A 22,277-nucleotide genomic window follows, 5' to 3' on the forward strand; every position below is an offset into this window, starting at 1 on the left:
TTGATGACTTTGGGACATTCTCTCTCTTAGCTCCTTATGATATTTTATTTGTTTTCCCTATTTATACAAATTAACTGCATAATTTAACAAAATTTAACTAAATAATAATAAATGTTGCTTTCTCAGGTGGAGCCCTGTCTACCTTATCTGCAAAGCACATCAATAATTACTTAAACTCCAGGAGGCAAGTGCAAACCAGCAAGAAAAACTTCAGCCCTGACCAAGGGTGGGATGACAGAAGCATCAAAATTATATACATTGTGAACTATGTTTAAAACAAAGATCATTTTTCTTTGGCATGACAAATTTCCCTTCAATTTTATCTTAAAACAGAATTGCAACCATGAATTTTAACATTTTGTTTTTCAGTGTGTATTTATTTTCATCTTAGGTAAGCCAATCTTTGAGGGCTATGCCTCAAAACAGATATAAAATATAAACATGACAATAATACATCACATTATGATTTAAAATGCTGCTGCACATCTATTGTGTAATTGATTTTACATGTTTGTGTTTTCTACTGTTTCTTTTAATCAGCTTCCTTTCATTTGCTCTTGTTTGGACCATGCTAACTGCTAATACTGTTATGTACATTTTTTTTAATTCCATGCAAAAATTGAGAAACCACAAATTGGCTGTATTGGTAACATCTCTAGACAGTTTTTATCACACCAGCTTGACAATAATCAGAGAAAGGCAAAAATCATCAAGGTTAATGCTGCAGTGCCATCAGAGACAGAACATTTATCCAGCTTAAAAACTGTTTTCAGTGCAATGCTTTGCAAATTACAACTGACTGATAAACTCTTCAAGGGAAATGCAAAATATTATGAGGCCAGCTCAAGTGATCAAACGTTTGGACACCACATAGAAAAAGAGAACATTTTTAAATATTTTCATATCAAAGGGCATCAAATGACAAAAACAGCATCACTCTGTAAGATCCAGTCCATTACTATGTACATTGTGACATAACATGCACATGTGAAAGGATGGAGCTTGCACCATGCCAACACAGAAACACTTTCATTATTTTGACAAAAGATGTTTTTGATCTTGCAGAAGGCTCTGAGTTACTATCAATCAATCAAACAAACAACTTGTTTAACCATTGATCATAGCAAAGTCTCTGGGTTACTGCCCATTTCAAGATCACATACTGTCACTATTTCGGCTAATAGGTCATTAACACCAACCAAAAGTATTGATGCAGACTTCTGGCCAAGAAAAATACTATCCAATTCACTGCTGGCCATTTCATAAACCATTTCTGCAAGCAAGAATATCTCCACGTTTGGGGGAAAATAATAAGGATAACAATAACTCCAGGAAAAAAATCTAAAAATGTACAAACAATAGTAATCAGCCAAGTACCACAAAATCAGTACATAGAAGCATTCTGCCCATCTGTGTTCACTGCTATGCCTCCAGCTCATCTATATGAGTATATAGAAATGCTATTGATTCTGTATGAATCCTTAAAGGTAAAGGTAAAGTTTCCCCCGCACATGTGTGCTAGTCGTTTCCGACTCTAGGGGCCGGTGCTCATCTCCGTTTCAAAGCCAAAGAGCCAGCGCTTGTCCGAGGACGTCTCCGTGGTCATGTGGCCGGCATGACTAGATGCCAAAGGCGCATGGAATGCTGTTACCTTCCCACCGTAGTGGTCCCTATTTTTCTACTTGCATTTTTACGTGCTTTCGAACTGCTAGGTTGGCAGAAGCTGGGACAAGTAACAGGCGCTCACTCTGTTACACAGCACTCGGGATTCGACCCGTCAAACTGCCGACCTTCTGATCAACAAGCTCAGCGTCCTAACCCACTGAGCCACCACGTCCCTGAATGAATGAATGAATCCTTAAGCAAAGGCAAAAATAGATAGATAGATAGATAGATAGATAGATAGATAGATAGATAGATAGATAGATAGATAGATAGATGATAGAAAGATAGATAACCTTTATTGTCATTTTTTATTGTGGGCACACATTATGGCACACATTAAAAATGAAATTTAGTTGCTTGCTCTCAAAGTGTACACAGACATAACACATTTACACATACTATATACAATATATGTATAGACCTACACCCTTACATATAAATAACATATAAATATTCATCACTGTCCATCTTAAATACATAATTCATGGCTGTTCTAATCCATCTTGAAAATATGTTGTTGATCTATTCCAAGCTATCAAAAGTGAAATAAGTCCCTGGTTGGTTTCTCTCCAACTGCTAGAACTTCATATACAGAAATAGTTTAATGGAACAGCAAAAGAGGACTTTCCTGTCAAATTGGTGAATTGGTAGCTTTTTAGATGGGCTCAAGCTGATCTGATTCACACAAATTATACTTTGTTTTAAATTAACCAAAATTGGTTGGTTTCACCCAACACAAAAGGTATAGCTAAGATTTTTCAAAGTATTTAAGCTATATTCATATAACTCACTATCCATAGCCAAATATGCCACAACGTGTCTTAGCATGTTGTGAACCAGGCTTCTGTGTTGAACTAGTTCTACCTACCAATCTACTGATTTTCTCTGAAGAAAGAGGAGGAGGAGGAAGAAGAGGGAGGAGGAAGAGGAGGAGAGAGGAGGAAGGAGGAGGAGGATTTCAACTATTCTTAACTAGAATAATTATTGTACTAGTGTTAAGATAAACAGACAATGGTCACATACAACTCTAACAGTGGTTTCCTTAGGGTAGAATGGTTTTCAAAGCAAACAAATTACCAGTTATAAGTTTTCTGTTAACAGAATATGAAAGTTAAGTTTTAAATTTCATTTCATAATCATAAATGAATTGATTATGTTTCTTTTCATGGTACCCTCTGGACCTCTGTGGAAAACTACTGGGATCTCAGCATGATATAGATGATCTTTGATTTGCTGTGCATAAGATCCTATTCTAACGTAATCAGGCCTACAGTACATTCAATATGATATGCATTATGCATTGCTTAAAACTATCTCCAAAGCAACTTTATTTGTGGGAGAGAGAATTCTCACACAATTAAAAGTAAATTGTCATAAACATATAACATAACGGGCTTCTTCAGCACATTGCAACTATCTTAAGAGTTGCAGACCTCATTAACGAGACTGTTTTTTACAACATAGTGAATTCCTGCCCCATTAACAATACCTTCGGGACTCTGTAAGCTCTTCAAAAGCTACTTGAATGAGTACTTTTTAAGTTCACATGCATATCCCATGCACAGCACTTAAACCCAAATCCTTATAATGGAGAATTATGTTATTCAATTTACAAAATATCCTTTCACCCTTTTTTATCATGTTCTTTTCCTTTGTGCTTTCCTGAGTTAAGATAGGAGAGTGCAACTCTTCCTTGGTTGAGGGTCAAATTCCTTGATTGAAGGGCACTAGAGTGGTGTGTGAGGTGGTTGTACCACATTCTGCAAAATGAGATCATGACAGAGAAATTCCCCCCCCTCGATTTAAATATGTGATAAATATTATTATTCTTCCAAAAGAAGCCCAACAAAAGGATCTATTCAAATGATCTCAGGCCATGAAATATTAAATCTTGCAGATGCACCTTCACCCTGGCCCATCAAAGTTCTTCTTGAGTTCATGTAACTGTTGCTTGGGATCATTATTTTTGTGATAAATGGTTACTTGGCAAGATTGCACCCATTTGTTTATAAACATTCCAATAATAGTTATAAGACATTAATAATATACAGCGAGGACACATGAGACTCATCTCTGAAATGGCTTGATCAGGGAACAGTGTAAGCAGATGAAAATAGCAAATGAAAAAAGCAATGGTCAATACAATTGTGTGAATCCCATCCGCCCAAAACAAAATTTCCAATCAAATATAGACTATTAGTTATCAAAAACGCTATGCTGAGATGAACCGTCATATAAATAATATAAATAAATAAATGCCACCTAGTGCTGGCTGTGGTGTACAATGCCTTAATTTATAATGAAACAGTAATAATAATATTGAAATAAGAATATAGTAAATATTTCCCTACTTTTCTAATGCACTCTGAGCGACTCGTTCTTTTTCCTTTTTCTGTTTTTCTTTGTGCTTCTTCGCTCGAATTTCCCATAAACCTCTTATGGCTGAAAAGTCAAATATTATCACCTGATGTCCCATAATGCTGGCATTAAGATTATCTGAAAAAACAGTTTCATTTGAAAAATGTCATGATCATAAAGAGGGATATCTTATTTAATACTAAGAAAGCCATTTTATTTAAGCAAGTAAAATAACAAACAAAAACCAACAATATTATACAGTTTACATTGTTTTAAAAAACATAGTTATATTTTTTTTTCAATCCTACAAGTACCTAAATTGATTTATCCATTAAATGCTATTTATCATCCTACACTTGAGGAGAGACAGCTCAATTTATGAACCAACAGTAACTTGGATTCAGACACATCAGGCAATTGATTTGGTCAACATAAAAGAGTCTGAAATTGATAATTTTAGTTTATATATTCAATTTTTTCAACTTGGGAGACTTGCCTCTCATGGGTTTTTGTTTTATTGCTTAGATGCTAAAATAATATGGATGATCTTAGAGAACATAAACTTTAACTAGAGTTAATCAGGATTGATAGTAAATATTACAGTATCTGGTGTAAGGCAGAATCTGATACATTGTCATTCATGTGTTGGAGTCCAAGCCACATAATCTCTAGCTATCCTGTTAGATGGGAATTGCTTATATTAAAAACTCCAAAATAACAAAGTAAAGTTATTCTAATTTGTTTCAATTCATGAGATGGATATGTGTATTCCACTTGCAATGTATACATTGAGGATGCAAGATGTTTGAAGTGTATGTAACTTTCTCCTACATAAACATTGTCTGCAAGTAATGCATTGGAAACCAATTCCTATTTGACTGATGACTGAAAAGATAATATATGCAGTTATATCCACTCATAAATACCAAGAATAACTCTTTTCATACTATTAAAGCAGTCACATTTCTCTTCAGGTTTACTACCTAGGAAGATTCTGGAAAAGATAATCAAGCGACGAATCAGTGAACACCTAGAGGCAAACAAAGTCATAACCAAAAGCCAACATGGGTTTGTCAAAAACAGATCATGTCAGACAAGATAAACTTTATGGTACTTTTTTTTACTGAAGGCACATTGGCACACATAAAAAATGAAATTTAGTTCCTTGCTCTCAAAATTGTACACATACATAACACACATTTAAACATGCTATATACAACATATGTATAACCCTTCATCCTTATATATAACATTAATATTAATCATTGACCATCTTGAATACATTACAGAAAGAAGATGCTTTAGAGTTCATAAGGTTAATACTGTATTAATACTGTATGTATAACAAAACTTACTGTATACTTTGACAAAGTGACAAAATTAGCGGACCAGAGGAATGCTGTGGATATAATTTACTTCAACTTCAGTAAGGCATTTGATAAAGTAGACCACAACCTACTACTTGATAAGATAGAAAAGTGTGGATTAGACAGCATCACCACTGGCTAACCAACTGTACTCAACCTCTAGTCCTCAATAGAATTGTATCAAGGGAAGTATGCAGTGGGGTACCCCAAGACTCTGTTTTAGGCTCAGTATTCTTCAACATCTTCTTCAATGATTTGGATGAGGGGATAGATGGGGAACTCATCAAATTTTCAGACAACACCAAGCTGGCAGAAATAGCCAACACTCCAGAAGATAGGCTTAAGATACAGAAGTATCTTGAAAAGACTTTAGCATTGGGCACTATCCAACAAAATGAAATTCAATGGTGAGAAAAGTAAGGTTCTATATTTGGGCAGGAAAAACCAAATGCACAGGTACAGTATAGGTGGTACCTGGCTCCATAGTAGTAAGTGTGAGGTGGATCTTGGAGTCCTAGTGGACAATCACTTAAATATGAGCCAGCAATGTGCTGAGCTGCCAAAAAAGCCAACACAGCGCTAGGTTGCATTAACAGAGGGATAGAATCAAGATCACGTGAAGTGTTAATACCACTTTATAATTCCTTGGTAGACCACACTGGGAATACTGCATCCAATTTTGATTGCCATGATGTAAAAAAGGTGTTGAGACTCTAGAAAGAGTGCAGAGGAGAGCAACAAAGATGATTAGGGGACTGGAGGGTAAAATATATAAAGAACAGTTGCTGGAATTGGGTATGTCTAGTTCAATGAAAAAAAGGACTAGGGGGGGACATGACAGCAGTGTTCCAGTATCTCAGGGTTTTCCACAAAGAAGAGGGAGTCAACCTATTCTACAAAGCACCTGAAGGCAGGACAAGAAGCAACAGATGGAAACTAATCAAAGAGAGAAGCAACCTAGAATGAAGGAGAAATTTCCTGACAATTAGAACAATTAATCCATGGGACAAGTTGCCTTCAGAAGTGGTGAATGCTCCAGACTGGAGGTTTTGAAGAGATTGGACAGCCATTTGTTTGAAATGGTATAGGGTTTCCTGCCTGAGCAGGGGGGTTGGACTAAAAGACCTCCAAGGTCCCCTCCAACTCTGTTATTCTGTTATTATTCACTTGCTTCATAGTATGCAAAATGCTAAAATTCTATATGTGGTTGCTTGGAGAAGAAAATGCAGGCACATTCTAATTTACACACTAGAGACACATCTACCAGATCTGTACACATTTTTCAAGTCACTCCTGATTTAAATTTGGGGTGAACTAATTGCTTTCAGAGGCTGGTGCTCATCTGCTGAGAAAACCAGTCACAAAATTCCAGTTATAATTGGCTAGGGGATTAATAACATCTCTGTTTCTGAAAAATGGCTCATTGAGCTCTTTTACAACCAACAGTTCCAGCCTTTTCATCTTGTCCGAAGACATGACCTCCAATAGAGTGTTATATTAGAGCTCTGAGATGCTAGTTCAGTATTTATAGTGACAAGCCAGAGATGTCACTAACAGTGGTGGAAGCCTAATAGTCAATTCTTCTCCCTTGCTTAGAATCAATGGCTGAAGGTGTCACTGTTTCAGTGCAACTAATATAACTGGACTGAGCTTTTGTTACGTTTGCTCCTTATAAAATCATTCACCAAGTCAGCTTGCAAGAATTCTCATGTTACATAGAAATCAGGACGCCTCTCAAGAATAATTGCTACAATTCAGAATTTTTATTTATTTATTTATTTATTTGGCATATCTTGAAATTTCATTAGATGTTATATTTATTAAATTTAAATAGAATGTCGGGAACTGTCAGTCCAATGAAAGAAAAATCAACCTTTCTCCCTTCATTGTCTTAAAGATTAGATATATTCACGGATGAGGGATTTGAGTCATTCTGACTATATTCACATTTTAAAGACATGGTTCATTTTCTGAATATTGGTTCAGTGTGTTGGACAGCACAAAATGAGTAGTTTTGTTATACTTCTGGGATGTGTAGAACTTTTGAATGCAGGATTAAAAAGTGTCTTGCTCTTCTTCATTCACTTTTTCATACTAAATATTTTGTTACTTTTCCATATCTTATTATCATTCCAAGATCTATTCCAGGGGTCTTCAAACTTGGCCTTTTTATGACTTGTAAACCTCAACTCCCAGCTGGCTGAGGAATTCTGGGAGTTGAAGTCCACAAGTCATAAAAGGGCCAAGTTTGAAGACCCCTGATCTATTCCATCTGATTTTCACAGTCTCTCTTATTGTTATAAATAATTCTAATCTATGACAAATCTTTCTGCAAGAGCAGTTAAAAGCTTTCTGCTTTGCAAGACATTTTGTTACTTGTTTATATCAGATTTATATCTCACTAAAATCATAATACACTTTCAGTGACTCACAAATAAGAACAATAACATCATAAAAACCTTAAAAAATATAATACATACCGATTTCACAACAGTTCAATGGCAACAACCTCCAAATGCCTTCCTGAAAGGCTCAGTTCTCAGCTATTTCTGAAAGACTGGAGCAAGCAAACCTCTCAAAAAAGACAACTTTGAAACAGAAAAGCATAATTTCTGGGCTTCAGGCCTCCTTACCTCCCAGAAATGGGAGATAGCTTGTGCTTCTCCTGACAAGATCAAAGCGGTCAGACCAACTCCAGTTCAGAGATTTGGTCCTGCAAGTAATAAGGAATAAGGAACAAGCCACAGGAAATTTAGAAGTTAAAACCAGCAATTGAAATTGCACCTGCAAGCTAACAGGAAACCAGTACAGCAGGAGTCTTTAAACTTGTCCCTTTTATGACTTGTGGACTTCAACTCCCAGAATTCCTCAGCCAGCGTGCCTGGCTGAGGAATTCTGGGAGTTGAAGTCCACAAGCCATAAAAGGGCCAAGTTTGAAGACCCCCGCAGTGCAGGGAGCGCAGAATAGGTGTGACATGAAACTACTGCCCAGCACCCATAAACACCTGGACCATTATGAAACTTCGGGATGGTCTTTTAAAGAAGCTCCATATAGAGTGCATTGCTATAGTGTATACAAGTAAAGAGAGAGAGCCACTATAGTCAGATCCTTCCACTCCAAGTAAGGTCACAATTTGGTGCCCCAACTAAGCTGGGCAAAGGGTCCCCCTGAGCAAGACCTTCCTACTGATCCAGCAGATTGCAACTGTTCCTTCACAGGGCAATACAACCCCATCCAGAGACAACACAGGGAACTTCAGTATATAACAGTAGCTCTCTCTACCTAGGATTTAATCTGAGTCTATTCTTTCCCATCCACAGTAAACATTTGTGCTGCTGATTTTAAGGGTACTTCTTCCCTTTTGTTTATTTTCCTTTTGCTATGTTAAGAAGGTATCCTGATTTCCTGATTTGATTGTTTCAATTGATATTTCAGTGTTTTTAATCATTATTAGCCATTTTAAGAATTGTATGCTGTAGGATATTGTTTAAAAAAGATACATTGATATATCTTAAAGATCTAACTGGGCTGGCAGCAGAAAATATTTCAACACTGGTTGCAGAGCAGCACCCTTCATTACAACCAAAGATAAATAGCTAATTTAGGAGATATAGAGCACCACAACCATGAAGTACCACAGGTTTTTATAGTTGCTCTCCACTTACAAGCCTCTGCCAATTGAAGCTACCACTTCAATCTGGTTATTGATAGAGCCCACAATAAGAGATACCGGTAATTAAAAATGAATGGGATTTTTTTCCATATTCCAAAAGATAGGTTAAACCTACCATAAGTCATATTTCACCCTTGTCATATTTTATGGTTATTCTATACCCCCCTCAATTAGTACCAATATTAAGTTTCATGTTACTTCAAATATACTATAATAGCATGTGCTTCAGAAACGGTAATATTTACTGTTATGTTTTCATTGTTTATATTATATTTCTTATAGTATAAAGTATCTATGAGCTCAATAATAATATCATAAAGGGATAAACACATCACAGCGTTCAACCTAATATTTGCAGAGATTGTTTATTGACAAAGGTGTCAACTCCCAGCTAGAGACAATTGGCAATTTATTATTCTAGACATGCATCCAAGCAAAATATTATGCACTGGTAAAGCATGTAAGTGGAAAAAATAAGAAGAAAATATATTTTGAAGTATCCTAAGAAGACACTAAAATGAACGAACTTTCTTTTCCAACTCACATTTGTTAAATTTAGAAAGCTGACCAACTCCATAAAGACTTTGGGTAGCAAATAACATTAAAAACTTAAGAACCAGTGAAACAAATAGCAGGACGATGTATATCTAGAAAAGGAGAGATTCCAGGTAACATCTCTACACACACACACACACACACACACACACACAAACACACTCATAACAGGCCCACCAGCCACCTTAAAGCAAGGTTCCATGGGAAAGAACCAGGCTATCAAAACCTTTTAAGCACAGTCTGAATGGGAGCCATGCAGATCTCTGGGAAAATGTCATTCCAAAGGGTAGGTGACCTGCTTCCTGAGTCTGTCAGGTGGCATTTTTGGTAGGTAGGACCTGAAGTAGGCAACCTGTGGCTGATCCATTTGGGGATGGGATCTTTCTGGTAAGTGCAGTGGGTTTGCTGTTTTTAAACTGTTCAGGTGTTATTTCCTAAGAACAGGGATATGAGTTCTACTACGATAACTACCTAAGGAAATCAAGTGGTAGAAAACCTGAGGCTTCTCTAAAGATGCACTGCAGATTCAGATATATTTCCCTTATAATAGGAAAGTCAACACAGCTGATACTTTCATAAAGCACTCAGAGAACATGATACTGCAAATCAAGATCATGATATTGTATATCATGACACTGTATATCAAGATATATGTGATAGTGTATATGAAGATCTGGAATCAATACCCAGGCTGACTATTAGCATGGTAGAGCCCACTATGGTTGACATTGTTTATCACGGCATTCTCTTTTATGTGATCATTTCCTTATTACTATAGCTAGAGGACTATACACGTAGATTATGTTTTTACAATAAAAATATTGTTCTGAAATAAAATTGGGCTTCTTCTGAAGTGTCATTGGCTGTTGGGTGGGGATAACCTAGACTCTTTTGAATACATGTACTCAACCCATGGATTCTGTTATACTTGCATTAAGAGGTCATTCTCAGCTGCTCCCTTCACTGGAGTTATTTTTTTTATCAGCTCTGTGGTTTATGGGAATGATTTCCATATAGCAGAGATGTCATACATCACTTCCTAAAGAGAAATCTATTCCACCAGAATGTGGAAAAATAGAAGAACATGCCCACAACACTGAGCAATTCTTCTGCATGCCTAAGCATTATGCATTCTTATTGGTATGAATTGAATTTATGGGCAGGCTAGCTTCCTGCTCCAAGTCCTTTATTTTGTGTTCATCTGCCCTCTGACTGTTTTACAATTTTCATTAGTGCTCATAAATAATCAACCAGCTCTCTTCTAGCAAAGGAAGATCTTGTTTTACTTTTATCTTAGTACAAGGAACTTCTGGATTAATCCTTTTTGTCTAGCATTTTGTGCTATGGAAGAAATTATCAATAAATCAGTAATGTATCCATCCCCTTGGGTGTTGTTGTTTTTTACCACTTGCATTTTGAATGGAAGAACAATTAACTATAGTCTCTACACAGCTTAAAGTTTAGCCATGCAAAGCTTGTTGGTAATATCACTTTTTTAAAGAGGACATCTGTTTAGGTCATGGCATATTTCTCTTGGGTAATGCCTGATTATAGTATTGTATGTCTCTGTGATTTATCTGTCATGAGAGATTATGAAATTTAGTCTATTCACAATATCTATGAAGAAAGCAAAGATTCCAAACTGAAAAGATAGAGTTGATAGACAGAGATGAGAAACCAACAATGGTACCATGAATGATAAAGGTCTGTATGTGGAGTTTGTAGTAAGGGGTAATTTTAGCTTTAGCGATTCCTGTTTACACATGAAAAATTTACCAAGCCTCAATCAATGCTCTCATGTTTAACACAATGAGCTAGATTCATTCCCTGTAAGAGTTTCAACAGATTTATGGAAGAAGTGACAGTGCATCAACTGTGAAATTCATTGCTTTTGCAAAACCCTTTTCTGCTTCTTAAAGCTTATGAAAACCGAAGAATACACACATTTTCAAAGGAGCTGCTACCATTTTTATAATTGCTCAATTTAAAATGGTGTTTTATTCAACAGACAGCTACCAGGTGTAACATCAGAAATATTTCTACTCCCCAGAAAATGTGCTGTTAAGAGCTTTAGAAACAAAATATGCATTATACTGATTGGTCCCGATGGTACCCCTTTTTTGTAAGCTTTTTGCAGTCTGCGTATTTTCCTCAATTTATTAATAGGAAGCCTACATAGTTCATTCAACAGCCTTTGATGCAGAGGCTGGTGTTCTTTTTCCAACAATGAAACTTTTCTGCACAATTGACTTTCTCAGAGTTGATCTTCTAGGTCTAACTTAGTATAGGTAAAGGTAAAGGTTCCCCCGCACATGCGTGCTAGTTGTTTCCAACTCTAGGGGCCGGTGCTCATCTCCGTTTCAAAGCCGAAGAGCCAGCACTTGTCCGAGGATGTCTCCGTGGTCATGTGGCCGGCATGACTAGACGCCAAAGGTGCACGGAACGCTGTTACCTTCCCACCGTAGTGGTCTCTATTTTTCTACTTGCATTTTTTATGTGCTTTTGAACTGCTAGGTTGGCAGAAGCTGGGACAGGCGCTCACTCTGTTACGCGGCACTCAGGATTCAACCTGCCAAACTGCCGACCTTCTGATTGACAAGCTCAGCATCTTAACCCACTGAGCCACTGCGTCCCTTAACTTAGTATAATTATAGCTGTAACAAAGTGCTGTTTTAGATTATCACACATTAAATACAAGTCTTCTCTGCAGATAGATCATAGCATTGTACCTCCAAAAGTATGGAAATAAATATTCAGGGGTATTAGCATTAATTTGGTCATGAAACTGACTAGTCTAAATCAGGATTAGTGAGGTAGATTGATAACAGAAAAGATGTATTTATTTAAAGAAATAGTGAAGATAGGCAAAGCCAGACACATTATTAGTGGGCAGTAGGATCTCTGTAGGTATGTGTGTCTCTGTCTGTGTGTGTCTGTGTCTGTGTGTGAAGGTGTGCTTGTGTGCATAAGCAGACACATGCAAAGAGCCTGAGATTAGCAATCTCAAGAAAAAGAGCAGGCACAATAAAATGCAAAGAGAAGATACAGAGTTAATTCCTAACTTCATCCACAGCTTGCTGTCCCTTGTGAGGTGCTAAGCATCAGTGCCACTAATGCCAAATTTCCAAGGATATTTCAGGATTCGTGAAAGAAAATTATCTCATCATTAAGGTTCACTTGAGAGCTGCAGTCTTTGTACTGTCAAGTGTAAATTCTTCACAGAGATGCTAATTAATATCTTTAATTATGGATTAAACAGTGGTTGATATGAGAGGCTTTCCTGTGTCCTCTTGCTCTTTCAGGACTACTGTAATATCTTTGCCACTGGGCTGAGGGATGTAAAATGACAAATTCCCACCCAACCCTTCTTTTCCATGAACTGGCAATCATCTTCTGCAAAAGGATTCTGCCTTCTATGAGATTACTGAAGAACAATAAGCTAATTTTATTGACAAAAACTTTTATGAGCAGTGTTTTATACATTTTAATACCAATATGTATAACTGGAGAGCAGCTTGGCCTATACTCAAGTAAACACTTGATTAGAGCAAGCATCCAGGTCAGAAGTTGAAGTTTTCCAAAGGCCAGTTGGCACTTCTGAAATTATCACGATGCAGCATGTGACAAGTGTCAGATTAAAAACTACAGGCCAAGTAAGCATCCTCTGGCAAACAACAGTGGTTATGCTTCATTGGAGCAGAAGTAAGACAGCAAGTGCCCATCTCATTTCTGGTAAGATATTATGAAACTATAAAGAATAAAGCACCTGTTTGACATGCTGGCACCTTTACCTATTTAATTCTGAGTTTCTCTATTCCTATGGCAAGAGAATGGATGTAGACAGGCTTGAAAGTTAGAATAGACTGGGACCCATGTACAGGCTGCATGTTTCTGCTCTGGGATCAACTGTGGGTATCTGATTCTGGAGAGATGCTTTTTTTTTGCCTTTACACTGGGACTGGCTGGGGAATTCTGGGTGTTGAAGTCCACAGGTCATAAAGTTGCCATAGTTCCCCACCCATGTGCTAGACTTCTTTCTGAAAGCATGGGAATGGGAAACCCAGTGCTTTTTTTGTAAAAGAAAAAGGTGCTGGAACTCACACATGTCATACAACCTGCCTTGCCTACCCTACAAGGTTCCATCCAAAAAAGGTGCCGGAACTCCGTTCTGAGCGTTCTGTGAGAAAAAAAGCCCTGGGGAAACCTACAGAAAACATCTTCCACTGGCTAGGGCTCACCTTTTGGTATGAGAAGGAAACCTGTAACTTCACAACAGAGAATATCAAAAAGGATCTAGTGCACAATAAAACCTAGCTCATGTATTAAGACCTGAAAAATTAAGTACATGATTCAGTTCCAGATGCCGATTCTGAGGGAAGTTTCTTCAACCTCGTCAATTTAAGGGATCGTGGCACAAGGAAGGTGAGGCACATAGCCCATAACTTTGACCACCATTGTCTCTTGGTTCTCAAAGCAGAGTGGTTCTTTGCCTTGCAACAAAGACTAGTGATGAGCAAGTACAACTGTCATATCAGCCAGCATATCCCAGATTCAGCCTTTTAATGATGTTGGTTACAATACACTAACACTCTTCCCAGAGTTATAATCAAAAGTAGCAGTCATCCCCTTGGACCCAGATATTTGCTTCAAATGTCATAGGCTGGATCTAAGCTTGTTCCAGCCAAGTTCAGTGTTGAATACAAATGTTCATGCTTGTTTCTGAACATTTTCTCTGATGCCATTTGTCATAACTGAATACATAGACCACAGCAGCTCAAGGTCCTGCAGACAGCTTAACAGGGCCGTCCTCAGTCTGGGGCCTTCCAAATGTGATAAAGGTTTAAGGCTGGCACAGCACATTGTAGGTCCTCAAATGCAATTTTGTTGCAAGAGAAAATACCTTTCTTGAGTTTTGAAGTCATGGTGTATATATCACAGCTTTAATTTCGCAGATGACTGCATGATGCTTCCCAACTCTCCCACATCAATTTTTTTCAAAGAAAACTTTGAATCAATAGTTTAGTTTAGTTTATTAATATTTCTATACCACCCTTCTCCTGAAGGACTCAGGGCGGTGTACAGGGCAAGAGTAAAACATAAAGTTACAAAATTAAAAAGTTATTAAATACATGCCCATAAAAAACAATAAATACATTAATAAAACCCCCAATAAAATGATAATAAAAACCCCAGCAATCCCACCCTCAGGCCAGGCCGGCTTGTTCGAACAGGTATGTTTTCAGATCGCGGCGAAAGGAGCGAAGATCCGGCGCCGTCCGGAGCTCAACCGGTAACTGGTTCCATAGCTCCGGAGCGCCCACAGAGAAAGATCTCCCCCTGGGGGCCACCAGTCTACATTCTCTGACCGGTGGCACCCTGAGGAGTCCCTCTCTGTGGGAACGCACAGGGCGAAGGGAAGTTGACGCCGGCAGCAGGTGTTCCCTAAGGTACTCCGGCCCCCTGCCATGTAGGGCTTTAAATACCATAACTAGTACCTTGAATCTCACCCGGAAGACAACTGGCAGCCAATGCAGCTCACGGAGCAGAGGTGTGACATGGGAGTATCGGGAAACTCCCAACACAACTCTCGCGGCTGCATTCTGTGCCAGTTGGAGCTTCCGGGTGGTCCTCAAGGGCAGCCCCATGTAGAGAGCGTTGCAGTAGTCTAGTCGTGAGGTCACGAGCGCGTGAGTGACCGTGCATAGATCATCCCGGCTTAGATAGGGCCGCAACTGGCGCACCAGGCGAACCTGGGCGAAAGCCCCCCTAGTCACAGCTCCTATATGGTCTTCCAGGGTGAGCCGTGAATCTAGGAGGACTCCCAAGTTGCGAGCCCTATCTACGGGGGGTAATAATTCGCCCCCCATAACGAGAGGTGGAATGTCCGAATAAACCCGGGATGAAGGTATGCAAAGCCACTCAGTCTTGTCGGGGTTGAGTTGAAGTCTGTTCCTCCCCATCCAGACCCGAACCGCCTCCAGGCAACGGGACATCACGGTGAGGGCATCACTGGGGTGGTTTGGGGTCGAAAAGAAAAGCTGGGTATCATCAGCATACTGATGATACCCAACTCCAAAACCACGAATGATCTCACCCAGCGGTTTCATATAGATGTTGAACAGGAGAGGCGAGAGGACCGACCCCTGAGGAACTCCACAAATGAGAGACCTCGCGGTCGACCTCTGCCCTCCTGCCAACACCGACTGCGAGCGTCCCCGGAGATAGGAGGAGAACCACTGCAAAACCGTGCCTCCCACTCCCAACCCCCGGAGACGCCGCAGCAAGATACCATGGTCGATGGTATCGAAAGCCGCTGAGAGGTCTAATAGGACCAGAACAGAGGAATGCCCCCTGTCCCGAGCCCTCCAGAGATCATTCACCAGCGCGACCAATGCCGTCTCCGTGCTGTACCCGGGCCTGAAACCCGATTGGCACGGGTCTAGATAATCCGCTTCATCCATGACCAGAGGGAGCTGATGTGCCACCACACTCTCAACAACCTTCGCAAGAAAGCGAAGGTTGGAGACAGGACGAAAGTTGTTCAATATAGCTGGGTCCAAGGCAGGCTTCTTGAGGAGAGGCCTCACCACCGCCTCTTTCAAGACGGCGGGGAAGCTACCCTCACTCAAAGAGGCCGATATAACTGCCTGGAACCAGCTACGTGTCCTCTCCCGGGCTGCATAAACCAGCCAGGAAGGGCACGGGTCCAATAAACATGTGGTGGTGCTCAGCCTCCCCATGATCCTGTCCACTTCCTCCGGAGTCACAGAATCAAACTCCTCCCAGGTGATATCGACAAGACCACCCGTGTCCTGCTCGACAGACTCTGCCCAGTCAGAGTCCAGACCGGTCCGAATCCGAGCGATTTTGTCCGACAGATGCTGGTTAAACTCCTCGGCACGACCCTGCAAGGGATCCTCCCTTACCTCCTGATTCAGGAGGGAGCGAGTCACCCTAAACAGGGCGGCCGGGCGATTATCTGCGGACGCGATAAGGGCGGCGAAGTGGTTAGACCTCGCCTCCCTTATCGCAGCGAGATAAGACCTAGTATAGGTTCTTAGTCGCAATCGATCGGATTCGGATCGGCTGGATCTCCAACCGCTCTCTAGGCCCCGTCTCCAACGCTTCATCTCCCGGAGCTCCACGGAAAACCATGGGGCTCGACGGGATCTGCACCGGGTCAGGGGCCGCAGGGGTACAACTCGGTCAAGAGCCTCAGTGGCTGCCCTTTCCCAGGCTTCCACTAAGGTATCTGCCAAGCTGTGAGCAAGGGAGGCAGGTGGGGACCCCAGCGCCGCCTGGAACCACTGGGGATCCATTAAGCGTCTGGGGCGGTACCATTTAATAGGTTCCACACACCCACGGCGGGGGGTGGCAAAACGGAAGACCAGCCGCAGGAGATGATGATCGGTCCATGACAGGGGCATAACAATTGGGGAGCCCCCACCAAGATCATCTAACCACCGTCCAGATAAAAAAAACTAAGTCAAGGGTGTGGCCTCCCTCATGAGTCGGTCCCAAAATTACTTGCGTCAGGTCCATGGCCGTCATGGAAGCCATGAACTCCCGAGCCAACTCGGATGATCCTCCCAGAGATGGTAGATTGAAGTCCCCCAAAACTATAAGTTTCGGGAACTCAATCACCAACCCAGAGAGGACATCGAGAAGCTCAGGCAGGGCTGCTGCTGCGTGACTAGGCGAAAGGTACACCAGCAGCAAGCCCAACTGCGCACCAGGGCCGCATCTCAAAAAGAGAGACTCACACCCGACTATCTGGGGAACGGTGGCCTCCCGTGGACACAAGGTCTCCCTCATAACAACAGCCACTCCCCCACCCCTACCCTGAGCCCGAGGCCGGTGCAGCACCCGGAAACCTGGTGGGCAAAGATCAACCAGAGGAATGCCGCCCTCTGGGCCCAACCAAGTCTCCGTGATGCAAGCCAGGTCCGCCTAGAGTGCCTCACCGCTTGTAAGCAGCGGAGAGGCCTTCCCTGAGATCGATACGGCCCTCTGTTCCTACACCTGCTGCCATTCCCTATCATCGTGGGAATGGGTAGTCCCACGACTGGCCCTGGAGCCCCAGAAGCTACCGACCCCCGCTCCTCCCCCCCGCGATCCGCCTCGGCACTGGCCTGAACAGAGGTTGTTGGACTGCCCCCCTCGTCCAAACAACCAAAAGAAGAACCCTCCCTCCTCCCTAGCCCCCGAAAAAATTTCGACAGAAAACAAACCAGGGACCTCTTGTTAGGTTTACGTCGGAGGCCCGTACCCGTGCCCAGCCATCTCTCAGGATCCCAATAAATGGGCCCTTCCTCGAGATTGTACTCGGCTGGAAAGGCGGGTTGCCCCCAGGAAGGGGGAGCACCCCTGAGGGCGAGCAAGTCCGTAGAGGAGTACCTAAAACAAGGCATAAGAGCAGTCCAGATACAGGCAGTCCATAGTCAATTAATTAAGGAGGGTCCAAACAGAGAACAAATAGGTGTCCCGAGCTTCCACCTAGCCACTGCCACTCAGCTGGGTGCCACCCCAGGACAGGCCAACCACCGTCCTCTCACGACAGTCGGAAAGCCTATTCCTGGGGGAATGGTCCGAAACACCCATCCTGGGTACAGCATGTCCCCTAGAGCTCTCACCTCTGGGGGCGGCAGATGTAAGTTCAAGCCACCCTCTCACGGTGGCTAGTACCCAGGGAACTCTGAATCCTTTGGGGACGATATGTGGATGACAATAAGCAACAGTCCGAAGGCAGAGATGTGATAGTGTCATAATCCATCGTATTACACCATCAAAGTCTGCACTACTAAATAGCCGAGTCCTCCGTTGCTCTGCCTTTCCAGAAGATTGATCATGGCCAGTTCTGCAGTCATTGGGGCCTTCCAGATTATAATCAGCTAAGTCTAATTCTTTTAGGTCCAAAAATCCAATGGCACCGACCAAAGTCACAACTGGTGCCACGGAATAGAAGGATCTGCACACCTTTTTGTTAAAAATGCCAGTGGAGTTAAATCCACGTTATGTAAAACAAGAATTTGGCTCAAGAAAAACATTGTGGAACACAAGAAACAATCATTCTTTTTCATATTCATTTCACATAAATGGGGAAATAAAATACTGCAAACACGTTACAGTGGACCAGATGAAAGATCTGTCTAATCTGATGTCCTCTTTCTCATTCTGACCAAGAAAATGCCAATAGGAAATATATATACTGAGGTCAATAGTGCTATTGTTATATTCCAGCAACTGTTATTCATAAGATACCTCTGATCACAAGATATGCTCACCATAATAATAGCCGTTAAGCCCATGTCTCTCTCCAACCTTAATATTTATTTGATGGAAGGTTAGGATAAGTTTTCAACTAACATTCATTTACAAGTGAAAGGAACCAGCTGATCTCATGCAATACAGTATTTTGTAAAGGCTTTTATTTTTTTCTTTCATATACAAATATTTGATTGAAGTAGTCCGAGAACCAGATATTCCATAGCCTGTTAAATATCCCTCAACATTCTGACACAGAAAGATAAAGTCCTTCTTTCAAACCATATTTTTTACAATAAATCTTTGTTGCTCCAACTTAAGAGATACAGCAGTATCATCTCTGTTACTTGACAGGGGAAACTGCAGAATTAGTAGCAACAATTTATAAAACCATACTTAATGCACATATCAACTTACTCTCAGATGAAACTGTTGAGTGAGCATTTTAAGCTATATATCTTAAACATTTCATGCTTCAAAATATCATAATAGTCTGAGTGGTGTTAAGGTATTTAGATTGCTTTTCTTTTTTGTTTCACCCAAATGCATCTACATTTTGGCAGGAGACAACCAGATATAGCAGCAATTAAGACTTTTCATATATGATTCCCACAGGTTTCAAGTTTTGTATTTTCAATCATTATCCCAACAAATACTTACCTGCACCTAAGGATCACTTTTGTGCATAGCTCCTCAGCGTACCTATGCAGCAAGTATGTTGGAAAACTCTGAGGTTGTTTACAGAAACATAGCGGTTGATCAGTTCAATATCTCTATTTGTTTAAACTTGCCAGGATGCTAATGTTGCTTTCCAGATTTGCTAATGTTCTATATTTGTAATTTGCTAACTTGATCCGTGGCTTGAAAGCAGCCACAGGCATAGAATGGCATGACAAAATATCAACACTCCTCAGCTTCACTTGGTGAACAGAATAGTACTTTTAATATGATAAGCCTCATACTTCCACTAGAGTGATAGAAATAACACTAGTCTGACCTACAATCAAACATAATTTAAAATTAAATTGAAGCACTAGATATGGTACTCTGCACATGGCAGAAAACAGAAGACAGGCTATTTACTTTAGGAATTATATATATATTGACTGATGAGAGGGACATTGCAAAGCCCAAATCCCAATCTACAAGACACTTCAGCAAAACAGGCAGATGTTTTAAGAGAAAAGTTGACCTTCTGACCTTCCTGATATAGTCTCAAAGATCTTTGAAGGAACAAATCCAACTTGACTTTCCTGGCAGAACTTCATCTCTGAGGTAGCTGCATTGCAATGTATGTGGAGAAGCAGTGCCAGGAAGCCATGTGGTTAAAGGTCTGCTCAAGTAAACAGTTTACTAAGGCTGCAACAGAAGGCTGTTGGAAAAGTCTCCACTTTGGTTTGCTTACAGATCAGTGGCCTGTGATGTGTAAAAAGCAAAAAAAGAGAAGCCATTATGCTTTTACTACACAGAACCACTGAGGTTACAGTGTTGAATTGAAGCTGGGAGATTTGGATTCAAGTCCAATCTCAGCTATGGAATCTCAGTAGGTGATATTGAATCAGTCATTGTGTCTCACCTCAGCATACAGCTAGTCCAAAAATTCTGTTGCTAAGTGACAGAGTTGTCAAGTGAGGTTTGCCCCATTGTACAATCTTTCTTGCCACGGTTGTTAACTGAGCCATTGCAGTTGTTAAATTACTAATAGAGTTGTTAAGTGAATTTGGTTTCCCCATTGACTTTGCTTGTCAGAAGGTCACAAAAGGGGATCACATGACCTGGGATACCCCAACCATCATAAATATGTGCCAACTGCCAAGTGTCCAAATTTTGAGCACATGACCATGGGAATGCTTCAATAGTCATAACTGTGAAAGATGATCATAAGTCACCTTTTCAGTGCTCCTGTAACTTTCAGTGCCATGGTAACTGTAATCCCAATTAGGTCTCCTTTCTGCACTGGAGAAATAGTCCCACTAGACCAATAAAAATTTTTACCAATTCAAATTACAGGTAGAAAAATAGAAAGAAAATCACTTGAAGAAATGAATCTGAGATGTCAGTTTCTTCTTTATTTTTGAAAAACCTTTGTGCTGAAAAATGAGAAAATGACACAGTATGTTGCTGCATGGCCCATGTGCTTTAGTAAGCACAACTAAATTAATTTCATGTAAATATCTATGCTTATCGTTGCAGCTTTTCATTTTGTTAATTGTCTGTGTTACGTTTAATTCATTGAACTGCTATAATATATTCAGCGTTTATTTTCTTCACTAGGTTATCACTCTTTAGTATGGACATTTTCTTTTCCTTTGCATTGCATACATAGGTTGAGAAGTTCCAATATATTATTAAATTATAGTGTGGAGCAAAAATTTAATGCCCTACCCAAAGTCAATAAGCCTGAACCAGTTCATTCAAACCATTAGATCAGGTTACAAGGGCTATATCCCGATGCAATCTATTGCATTCTCACATTTCCCAGACTCTTCTGCCAATTTCATTGAATTTGTCACATTGCATTTCTTTCCTTCCATGTTTACAGCAAAGGCAGCAGAAAAAAGGGGAACCGGGGTAGGGTGGACATGCTGCACTAAATAACATAAGTAAAGGTTAAGAAACCTTGCTACAGATATGCAGGTCCCAGTGGCAAATTTAATTCAGTTCAATTAACCCTTCCTCGTCCTTTGGAAGATGTAACAAAACAAAAAATTGGTAAGGTTTATTATGTCTGATACAGCAGCATCTAGAGCACATTGTAAAAAATAATATGGCAGACACTGTAATCAGAAAACATTTCTTGTGTTTATTTATTTATTTATTTATTTATTTTATTACATTTATATACCACCCTTTCCCTGAGGACTCAGGGCGGTTTACAGGGAGTTAAAAAACCAGCAATACAAAAGTTAAAACCCATTTAAAAAAGATTAAACTAACCCTGTGCATTTAAAACCCCGATTAAAATAAATTACTCCTCAGCCTGGGCCCGAGAGCTCAAAGAGCCAAGTCTTCAGGCCCCGGCGGAATGACTGGAGGTCGGGGGCAGTCCTCAGCTCCACTGGCAGCTGGTTCCAGAGGGCAGGCGCCCCCACTGAGAAGGCCCTATCCCTGGGTGTCACCCGCCGGCAATCTCTTACCGGTGGGACCCTGAGCAGACCCTCCCTGTGGGAGCGCACTGGGCGAAGGGCATTTGATGCCAGCAGCAGGTGTTCCCTCAAATACCCTGGACCCAGGCCATGTAGGGCTTTATAGGTGATAACCAGCACCTTGAATTTCACCCGGAGGGCAACCGGAAGCCAATGCAGCTTGCGGAGTAGAGGTGTTACATGGGAGTATCGGGAGACCCCCATTACAACTCGCGCGGCCGCATTCTGCACCAGTTGAAGCCTCCGAG

General features: G+C 40.7%; 1 protein-coding gene across 2 annotated transcripts in view; it reads right to left on the bottom strand.

Moving 5' to 3' along the window:
- LRRC2 (leucine rich repeat containing 2) overlaps positions 1-19,670 on the bottom strand; it is a 90,514-nt gene extending 70,844 nt beyond the window's left edge. The window contains exons 1-4 of one of the 2 annotated variants that reach the window (XM_081316630.1): positions 19,544-19,588; positions 7,871-8,103; positions 5,007-5,053; positions 4,017-4,161 (exon numbers count right to left, since the gene is read on the bottom strand). In XM_081316630.1, the coding sequence (XP_081172756.1) occupies positions 4,017-4,141 (125 nt within the window). In that variant the 5' untranslated portion in view covers positions 4,142-4,161; positions 5,007-5,053; positions 7,871-8,103; positions 19,544-19,588. Of the gene's footprint in view, positions 1-4,016; positions 4,162-5,006; positions 5,054-7,870; positions 8,104-19,543 lie in introns of both variants that reach the window. The other variant, XM_081316629.1, reaches the window with a different exon arrangement.
- Between the last annotated feature and the right edge of the window lie 2,607 nt (positions 19,671-22,277).

The sequence above is a fragment of the Vipera berus genome, assembly GCF_964194415.1.
Source record: "Vipera berus genome assembly, chromosome: 2".
NCBI lineage: Eukaryota > Metazoa > Chordata > Lepidosauria > Squamata > Viperidae > Vipera > Vipera berus.